Source organism: Cygnus atratus, chromosome 26, assembly GCF_013377495.2.
Source record: "Cygnus atratus isolate AKBS03 ecotype Queensland, Australia chromosome 26, CAtr_DNAZoo_HiC_assembly, whole genome shotgun sequence".
NCBI classification, from domain to species: Eukaryota; Metazoa; Chordata; class Aves; order Anseriformes; family Anatidae; genus Cygnus; species Cygnus atratus.
In genome coordinates, this window is record NC_066387.1 from 1,569,657 (window position 1) to 1,579,579 (window position 9,923).

The following is a 9,923-nucleotide window of genomic DNA, read 5'->3' on the forward strand; positions in this document are numbered from 1 at the left end:
GTTGCCCCTGGAGAGGGGTCCTGTGCTGTGCCGGCCGGGAAGCAGCAGCAGCAGGAGCCGTGTGTTTGGTTCTCTGCAAAGTGAGCTCACCCAACGTGCTTCTTCACTTGAAAGCTTCTTTCCTGGGAGTTGGCAGCGCTGCAAAGTCTGTGCGCGCGGGGCGGTATTGTTACAGCTTCCTCCTCTGGGCTTCCTTACGCAGATGGGGCTCGGTTTGATTGGATTTGGTATTGACTCGGTTCTCCAAAAGCCAGCTGTGCTCAGGCCTGTTCCTGGAGCGAGGGTGGTGGAGCGGTGCCCAGACTGCGATGCATGCCGTAGGCTTCCTCCTCCGCAAGGCTCTGCTTTCGCAGCTTCCCCGCGCGGCCAAGGCTGAGTGAGCGGCTCTCTAGCCTTGCAATTCTCCCTGCGGTAGACTCTTTCTAGAGCTTCCTCATCCTCCTTATTCACGCTGCAAAGAGGGCCAGAAAAAACGGGGCTCGTGTCCCTGGTTTTGCCCTGTCTGGTGTTGGAGCCTTGGGGATTCCCTGAGTTCTGCCTTGGGCTCTCCGGGGTCCCTCTGCCCTGCATGACGACACTTCTCCCCTCTCCTTGCAGCCCTTCGGTGAGTGGTGCAACTTGCAGCCGAAAGATGCTGCCAAGATGCCTGAGAGTGCCTGGAAGCTGCTTTTCTACACGTTATCCTGGTCGTATGGCATCTACCTGCTCTTCTTCACTGACTACCCCTTCTTCTATGACCCTCCGTCTGTCTTTTATGGTACAGTAAGAATCAGGGAGAAGCGGGTATGGATGAGGATGTCCAGGCTGTAGCATAGCTGAGTTGAGCGAGGGGACTGGAATTGGTGGGAGCAAAATTCTCCGACTGAACCCCCCCCAGATTGCCTGTTCCATGATGCTGTGAGTGCAGAAAGGGCACAAGAGGCTGCCTCCGTTCATTTCGTTACAGAGAGAGTGTCACCTAGTGGCTACTGCAGACAGCAGGGACTGGGATGCCTTCAGCTATGGAGGGGAAAGGATTTGAGCAGTTAAATTAGGAGGGAAGTAAATCAAGGCTCTGTCCTCAGTCTTGGAGGGGAGCGGGTCATCCTGGGACCAGGATACCCGGGTCCTCCTCCAGCCTTTGCCCCTTTTCCACCAGGGAGGTCCCGAATGGGAGCTGGAGCACCTGAGTGCAGCGAGGTGCTGAGGCCACCTGGGGCAGCTCTGGCTGCTGCTTGCTTTTTGCTCTCTGCTCTCCTGTCTCTCTGTTGCTGACGAAGGCTCCGTGCTCGCGGCTCTGGGCTCACCTGGCCGTCTTTGTCCCGCTTCAGGCTGGAAGAAGGGCATGGACGTGCCCACGGACATCGCCATCGCCTACCTGTTGCAGTGCAGCTTCTACGGGCACTCCATCTATGCCACTGTCTACATGGACACGTGGCGCAAGGACTCGGTCGTCATGCTCCTCCACCACGTCGTCACGCTGACCCTCATCGCCTTCTCCTACGCTTTCAGGTGAGGGATGTGGCTGTGACATTGTCCCCCTTGTGCTGTACCAGTGTAGCCACGCAGCAAAGGCCGTGGCTTTTCCATGTGTCTCGTGGGTACGTCCCGGGAGGACTCTTTCTGGGTCAGTAAGGATTTTTCCCTCCCTACAGCTAACCCTGGCTCCGTGCTCCTGCTCGTGAGCCACTGCACGCTGCCATGTCATTCAGCCTGGATTATTCAGGAGTCCTGGCGGGATGGGCGGTGTGTGACGGGTGCTAACACCGACTCACTGCCCCCACATCTCCCTCTCTGCCCCGCTCTCCTGCAGGTACCACAACGTGGGCATCCTGGTGCTCTTCCTGCACGATGTCAATGACGTGCAGCTGGAGTTCACCAAGCTCAACGTCTACTTCAAGCACCGGGGGGGTGTCTACCATCGCCTCAACGATGTCATCTCCAACGTCGGCTGCCTCACCTTCAGCGTCAGCTGGTGAGTTTGCCTGCCTGCCCAGCCCCGATCCCGCTTCCAGCCGTGTCCCCGCCAGCTTTTGCAGCCCCCCCTGGTGCCGCGGGGTACAGCCTGCTGGGTGTGTGTGCCTGGGAACGAGCCGTTCCTATAAACTGTTTGGGAAGAGGTTCCCGCAGAGCCTGACCCCATGCTGGGCTTGGAATCCTTCTGTAGTCACTTTGCCGTCTGTCACCGCCGAAGTGCCTGTGAAATCTCGCTTGCAGCATGACAAATGACCCCAGGGGAGGAGGAGCTGTTTCCATTTTCCCACTCCTTTGGTTTTAGCAGCAAGAAGCGTTTTTGCAAGAAGCAAATGGGACGCGGGCATGTCCCAGATTCCAGGCTCGCTGCTCCTCCTGGGGAAAAGCAGGAGAGGAGGATGAAGAACAGGGATGAGTAACGCAGGTTCTCACTGCTGATGTGTCCCTTTGTCTCCCTCCTCCTCCCCGCAGCTGCTTGGAAAAGCAGGGGCGGCAACAGGAGCTGTCGATTTGAGGGGGAGGAGAGCAAGGAAGATTTTAGTGATAAAGCAGGGAAGCACAGGTCTAAGAAATCCTTCCAGTTGTATTCCCTTCCTGTCCCCCTGAGAAAATCTGCAGTGTAGTCCTGCTTCTACCCTGAGAAAGCCTTTTTTCAGCCCTGCCTCTGGTGCCCAGCCTTTTCTGCCTGTGATAGTGTTCTCCCTTCCGTAGCTGCCCTTTCAGGGAGCCTGTGTGAATTCCTGTCCAGAACCAGGCCTTTAAACCCAAATCAGATCCCCAGAGCAGGGGCTGCCAGATGCAAGGGAGGCTGTGCTGGAGGAAGCTGCCCGGGGTCCCCGTGGGCTGTTAAACCCAGCCTGCTACCTCTGCCCTGCCAGGTTCTGGTTCCGCCTCTACTGGTTCCCCCTCAAGGTCCTCTACGCCACTTGCCACTCCAGCCTCCAGTCGGTGCCCAATATTCCCTTCTACTTCTTCTTCAACGCTCTGCTCCTTGTCCTCACCCTGATGAACATCTACTGGTTCCTGGTGAGTCGGGGGAGCTCGGCGACCTCAGCTGCGGCTGCGTAACGCCTGGCCCGGGGTGGCTGGGGGGCTGCAGGGCTGGGGAAGCACTGGGATTTGGTAGGGAGGAGAGGAGGGAGGCTTGTGTCAGTGCCCGGGGTGCTGCTCTGGGCTAGAATTCAGATCTGAATTGGATCTCACACCCTGCAGACCCGTGGGAGGGAGCAGTGACAGTGGTTGGGACTGCCATCGCCCGGGGAGCTCCTTGGCACTGCAGCAGGCTGGAGCTTGACGCAGGTGTGAATCCCCCGGCGTCTCCTGAGGCTCTGGGGAGAGAGGTGAAGAGCGTGGGCTTGGAGGGCTCGCAGCAACAAGCTCGACCCTGGGCAGGGATGTCTGAAGTCGGGTTCCGGTACCTGCAGGAGCGCTGCCTCCCACTGCTGCAGGTCACCAAGCGCGTCCCAGGGTTTTGGGCCCTTTTTGGGGCTGAGGACAGCAGAGAAATGCCCAAGTAGTGAGGGGTTAGGTGGGACGGCTCTGCGCCCCGCGTGTCGTGTGGCTGATGGTGTCTCTCCCTCGACAGTACATCGTCCTCTTTGTGGCCAAGGTGCTGATGGGGCAGATGCAAGAGGTGAACGACGTGCGCGAGTACGACGTGGAGGACAGCAAGAAAACCGCCGTGGCTAAGAAGAAAGAGGGTGGCCTCCAGCTGCCCAGTGCTCTGAAAGAAGGGTGCGTGGGCAGGGGGAGATGCAAACAGCACCCGTGGGTGGGGGGGAGATGTCCTGGAGTATCTTTCAAAGTGTCCACCACTGTGCTGGAAAACAAGAGGGTGCCTTGATGCAGAGTATTAAAAATAGCTGCAGGGAACAGGAGGAACTTTGTCTCTCTGTGCCTAGGCATTGTGGTGCGTCAGTCCGGCTTTGTCCTGTGAATCCTCACCAGGCAGGGCTGGCTCTTCACTGAGCAGCGTCCGCACCTCGTGCGGTGAGCACCAAGTCTGGCGGGATGCAGGAGCCTGCAGAGCAGGTCCGGCTGACTGGGCACCAGTCTGAAATTGTGAGCCTGTTAAGGCAGGTCTGAGCTCAGCAGCGATTTGTGAAGGTGAGCGAGGGAGAGTCGGTGTGGAGGCCGAGGCTCATTGTCTGCTGTGCTCTCTTTCGCAGGATGCACCTGAAGAACGGACTTGTAAAAGACAAGCGGTTGTAAGAGAAGCGTGGCTGCTGCAGCCTGGGCGGCCTGGCTGGATCTGGGGACTGACCCAGGGCCCGACACTCAAACCCAGCAAATGAAAGGCACAAGAAGAACTTCATCCCCGAAACCCCTGCGTCCCCTGCCTGGAGCTGGGGAAGAGATGCCACTGATGGGAACAGGGCTTGCCTGTGACCGGGCTTCACCCGATGCTGATGTGCTTTCTGTAGCCAGTACGTGCTGGTTCAGTTGAGAGGCTGTGGCTTTGCTGGTCCAGGTAGGATTTGGAGCTGGCTTTAGGTCTCCTGGTGTTTCCTCTGTCGCTCCATCCCCCAGCTATTCTCAGCCCCGCTGTGATTTCCCATCTTTATTTTTGGTCCCTTCCAATGACCCTGCCTCAGCAGCACTGCAGGGTCTTCGGACGTAGCATCAAACTGGAGAGGGAAACATCCTCTGCTCACTGGCACCACTGTCCCAGGCCAGGGGAGCCCAAAGCCAGCTCTGCTCCAGCTGCCAGCGGGCACTAAAGAGGGATTTGCAGGGCACCTCTGAGCCTCGCTGACCAGGAGGGGTCCCTAACACAGAGCTGTCCATGTTCACCTCGAGGCTGTAGCACGCAGCAGTTCCCATGTGCAGGTCTGCCTGGAAACCCAGCCCTAGAGCGTAATTCCAGCCTCCTGCCCTCCAGGACGAGGGCCAGGACATCTAAATTGCTTAAAACACCCCTGTAACTCTTACAGTTGCTTAAAAAGCCAGACCTGGGCACAGCTCGCGCAGGGTCCCCTGATGAGGGATCTCCAGACTCTGGCCCAGCAATGTCTGCCTGCTCGAGTGAAGAACAAAACCTCTCTGCTCCCTGCGGTGGTTTTCCAGGCAGCACCAGCCCCGAGCCTTGCAGGGTCCCCGAGGCCAGGCTGGGCCGCGTGCCTCTTTGCTGGGAAGCCGTCGGGATTTTACTGCCCTCGGTCTGAGCCCGTCCCACTGCTCCCCTCTCGCAGGACCCGTCCCCGCAGCGCCCTGGGAAGCGGGGCTCCCCCCAGCCAAGGCAGGGAAGGGGGATTCAGGGCATCAATTCCAGGGTGGCTAATTGTTGTTTTCTTCTGTTTGGTCTCGCAATGTTGATTCAACTCCAGGCCCATTGTGTGAGGCTCAGGGAAAGTTCCTCAGCAAACAGAAAGCAAAATGTGACTTTGGCTGGATGCAAACTGTGCCACGCAGGATCCATCACCGTACTTGTAATTACCCAGCAGTGTTTCGGAGGGCTGCGTCTCGGTGCTTTGGTTCTGTGGCTGGTTGGCAGGAAGGAGGGAATGAAGGAAATCGAATTTCTTAGCATCGGCTTGCCCAGGCTTCAAGGTTTGACCAAGTAACTCATCGGGCAGCGTTTTGTGTGTGAGCTTGTGCCTGGGGGACGCTGCGTGGGGAGTGGGTGCTGATCGGGGGAGTGGGTGCTGAGCACTGTGTGCGCCTGGGGTGTGTAGGTGCGTAAGGCAGGAGGGGAGAGTTTGAAGACGTGGTGTGCTGGAAGTTGTCAGCCTTTAGAGGGAAGCATCAGATGCTGCAACTGAAAGGCTGATTTGGAGGAGGCAGCGAGAGGAGACCCTGACCCGCGTCCCCACCTGGACCCGGGTGGGATGGCCTCCAGATCCGCCCTTCTCCCAGGGCTCTGGAGCAGTGCTCGACGTGCTGGCAGCTTTGTGTAGCCCTTTCCCATCACCAGGGGCTTTGTCGTTGGGCCTCGGTGGTGGGGAGATGTGGAAGGGGCTGGGAGCAGAGGGAGGAGGGCAGCTGCCCTCCCACCACGCAGCCTCAAAGGGTTAACAGGCCCCGGGGAGCCTGGAGGGCCCGCTCCCACCCTCTGCCCAATCCTGGGAATCCCTCTGTGCTAATTGAGCACTAACGAGATCAAAGGCTCCAATCAGGCAATCAACACCCCCCTGGCCCCTGCCTTCAGTGCCCCTGCCAGCGGGTCCCCAGCACAGCTCTTTGTCTGCGGGAGGAGAGCGGTGATGGGGCCTCTCCCCGCGCCTGCCAGCTTCAGAGCTGGCCTCGCCTGGGCTCTGCTTAGCGTCAGTCTGGGGATGGATTTAAGTTTGCAGGAAAGTTTGCTGTTAAAATCCTTGGGTTTGAGCACCAAGCCCAGCCCCAAAATCCCCATTCCTGTGCCGTCTGTGCTCTGGCGGATCTTCCAGAAGAGAAAGATGCCTCCTGCAAACAAAGACCTGGCGGATGGCTGTAGGGTGGAGGAATTTAATGTCCCGGGGAACATCATCCGTGTCTTTGCTGACCAAGGTACAGAAATGCTCTTGTTTGGGTCCTGCCTTTCGGAAACCCCTCTGCACTCTGGGCTGGGAATGGCTGGGGGAGGACAGGGCAGTGGATTTCTCTGAGGGAAATCCCCGCTGTGGGAACTCTGCTCCCTGAGGATGTTGTAGGTAATTGGTTATAGTCTGGAACTGAGGGGGTGAAGCTGTGTAAGGTTCTGTCCTGCGAGTCACCCAACGCAGTCGGAGGTGTGGGTTTGATCTTCGGTGACCGGCTTGGCCTTTGGTGCTCGTGGTGGGGCCCTGGGTGCAGCGATGAGAACTGGGGTCACGCGTGCACCCCGGGTGGAGGCTGGATGGATGCTCAGCCGTTTGGCTGTGTCCTGTCCCCCCTTCTCTTCCTTATCCTCATGCCTCCGGCTGACCGTGTGGCACATCTGGCCACTTCAGCCTGTGGCTCCTCTGAGCCATTCCCAGTTACATGGGAACTGCTTGGTCGGGGTCCTCCAGGCCTCAAGACACCACCGAGCTCTTGTGAGTCCAGGTTTCCAGTGGAGATCTAGGGCTGGCTGCAGCAGGCAGCTTTACCACTTCTGTCACTTTGCTGCTATCTGCCCTTCTTCCCCCTGCGTCCCAAATATCCAGCGCCCACAAGAACCCCCCTGTCCTGGGGGGAGATATTTACAGCTGAGGAAAAATAATGCCCTGAGGTGTTAAGTAGCTTTTAGAGGAGTGTTTGTTGCCTGTCTGCAAGGGTGCGGAGGCAGCAGGGAGGGACACAACCGCGCTGGTGTGGCTGTACCATCTCGGGGCCAGGCTTTCTGCAGGCTGTGCCGTGGAGCTGATAGCCCCCAGCACGGCAGCATTGCCATCCTGATCCAGCAGCTGCGGGCGTTTGGCTGCCTGCCTCTGCTCAGACCTGTCTTCCTCTTGCTGTGCCGCCAGGAGCTTAAATTGGAGCTCTGGGAGGCTGATCCTGCTCAGCGAAACAGTGCTCAGCCACCGCCACCTCTATTTCTCCTTCTTTGTCAGGCCACTTCATTCATAGCGGGCAGCCCCAGACGTTGCTGTGCCTGCAGAAGCGTCTGTACTTTAATCTCTCCGTGCTGGAGGAGGGCGAGCGCTTGACAATGGCTCAGCTGGAGATCAGATTCAGCCACAACTCCTACCACACGTCCAGCCGGGGGCAGGTTTTTGAGCTGAGGCTGTACCAAGCCCCCCAGCTGCCTCTGCGGGGGACGCCCTCCCACGAGCCCGGCCGCACGCTGCTGGTGGAGCAGTCCTTCGCCCGGCTGCACAAGTCTCTGCTCTTCAACCTGAGCGGGGTGGCGAAGGACTGGAGAACTCACAGTAGGAATCTGGGCCTGATCCTGGAGATCTCGGTGAGCAGCGGAGGCGGAGCGTCAGCCGGGGCGAGCGGGGGGCCGCAGAGCCTCTGCGCCAGCATCGACTCCTTCCTGGATACCTCTCTCTTGGTGGTGAGCCTCAGCCAGCAGCAGTGCCGGGCCTCCAGGAGGAGGAGGAGTGCTTACAACATCCCCGTCACGCCGAGCAACCTCTGCAAGCCCAGGCGGCTTTACATCAGCTTCAGCGACGTCGGCTGGGAGAACTGGATCATCGCCCCGCAGGGCTACATGGCCAACTACTGCCTCGGTGAGTGCCCCTTCCCCCTGACGGCCGAGCTCAACAGCACCAACCACGCCATCCTCCAAACCATGGTGCACTCGCTGGACCCCGAGGGGACGCCCCAGCCCTGCTGCGTCCCCGTCAGGCTGTCCCCGATCTCCATCCTCTATTACGACAACAACGACAACGTGGTGCTGAGGCACTACGAGGACATGGTGGTGGATGAGTGTGGCTGCCGGTAGCGGAGGGGCTGCGTGGGTGCGCGCCGTGGGGTCCCGGGTGAAACGTTGAATGGTTGATGGAATAAACCCACGTGCGTTAAATCCCCTCTGTGCTGGTGTTTAGGGAGTTTCCCTTGGGACGTGGGGTGTCAGAGCTCCCCTCTGCCCTGCCTCCTTCAGGTGCAGCCAGGGGGGAGGTCTGGCACGAAGGGATTGTTTTGGGGTTGTGCTTTAGTGAGAGCTTGTGCTTGGCCATGCAGCCACAGCCAGCAGACAGTTATGGGATGATGATCAAGTCCCTGGGTGTCCCGTTGTTCATTCTGCACAGGCGATGGTGGCACCAGGTTGTGAATCCCGGCCCCCTCTGTGCCTTGCAGAGCTGGCGTTGCCTCTGCTGCTCAGCCAGGGAGGGGCCCGCACAGCACAGCAGCAGCCAGGCTTGTGCTTTTCAGATTTTTTGGCTAAATGCTGCAGCTTTTGCGGTGTAAAAAAGAAATGACCTGGTCGATGACGTGATGCTGACATGTCCCTGCTCCCCTGGGGCTGGGTTAGGCTGCAGCCTGCCGGCAGCTGAGGCGGGAGGTGCTGCTCTGGCCCTGCTGCAGGAGGAGGTACGGTGTCACAGCGCCAGTGAGCTTCTCTGCAGCTCTGAATCCCTTCTGAGTACTGGCAGGGCCTGTAGGACAGCGGTGATGGCCTCTGCTTCACGCCTGGACAGCAGTTACTGTGCGGTGGTTTGGGGGTGAGGAGGTTGGGGTGGGGGGTGCTGAGGGGCCGCCAGGCACTGCGGTGCTGAGGGCCAAGGGCAGGGTGCTGGGATCTGTTTTGGCTGAGGGATGCGTAAAGCAGGGGCAGCCACACTGAGAGGCGAAGGGGAGCAGGGGGAGGCGGTGGCATCCCGGTCCCTTGTGGGGTGTCACAGCGGTTCCTTTACCTCCTGGGTGAGGCGCTGAGAGCAGGATCCCCGCTGGCAGCTGCGGAACCAGCCAGAGAAGTGGCCGGAGCCGGGTGGCACCGGCGCATCGGGCAGCAGCAGCTTCGCGCACCGCAGCAGTGTTACGGCCCTCATAATTCAGGCACCATATTCATATGCTTATGCAGTTTTGGGGTTCCTTTTGTTTAGATCAGTTTTTATCTGTTGATTTTTTTGTTGTTGTTTTGCTTTTTAAGGACGTGAGGCCAAGCCGGCAGCTGCTGGCTGTGGGCCCCAGGCCGTTGCAGTAGTGTGGGTGTGCTCCTCCCGAGGCTGTTTAATGCCATTAACAAAGCCAGCAGCCCTGTGTTGTGTGGGACCCAGCTTTGCGCCATCCCCTCTGAGCAACGGTGACCACTGAGGAGTTGCTGCTTTGCTTCCCCCTTTCCCTACGTGGGCTGTACAGTCAGAGAGCAGCTGCGCTGTAACGCCCGGGCAGAGCTTTGGGGCCATGCACTGTGGCGTTACACAGGCAGTGTGTGCCGAGGCAGCACCAACGCTTCCCCAGGGGCTGTCCTGGCACACCTGCAGCTTTGCTTTGCTTTTTTTTTTTTGGGGGGGGGGGGGGGTGGAGTGGGGACACACAAGGAATCTGAGTTAGACTTGAATATATTTTTTTTTAATTTTACTTTTTTAAATATGAGCCTGACAGTGTAGCATGGATTATTATTTTTTTTTTTAATTATTCTTTTT

At 58.7% G+C, this 9,923-nt stretch overlaps 2 protein-coding genes across 2 annotated transcripts; both read left to right on the forward strand.

Moving 5' to 3' along the window:
- The first annotated feature begins 528 nt into the window (after nucleotides 1-528).
- CERS1 (ceramide synthase 1) lies at nucleotides 529-4,839 on the forward strand. Its single transcript, XM_035569750.2, has 6 exons — nucleotides 529-757; nucleotides 1,311-1,491; nucleotides 1,793-1,954; nucleotides 2,832-2,979; nucleotides 3,539-3,687; nucleotides 4,122-4,839. Exons 1-6 carry the CDS (start codon nucleotides 643-645, stop codon nucleotides 4,162-4,164), a joined length of 798 nt encoding a protein of 265 aa, XP_035425643.2. The 5' UTR covers nucleotides 529-642; the 3' UTR covers nucleotides 4,165-4,839.
- Nucleotides 4,840-6,155: 1,316 nt separating this feature from the next.
- On the forward strand, nucleotides 6,156-8,300 carry GDF1 (growth differentiation factor 1). Its single transcript, XM_035569751.2, has 2 exons — nucleotides 6,156-6,438; nucleotides 7,443-8,300. Exons 1-2 carry the CDS (start codon nucleotides 6,156-6,158, stop codon nucleotides 8,276-8,278), a joined length of 1,119 nt encoding a protein of 372 aa, XP_035425644.1. The 3' UTR covers nucleotides 8,279-8,300.
- Nucleotides 8,301-9,923: the final 1,623 nt, after the last annotated feature.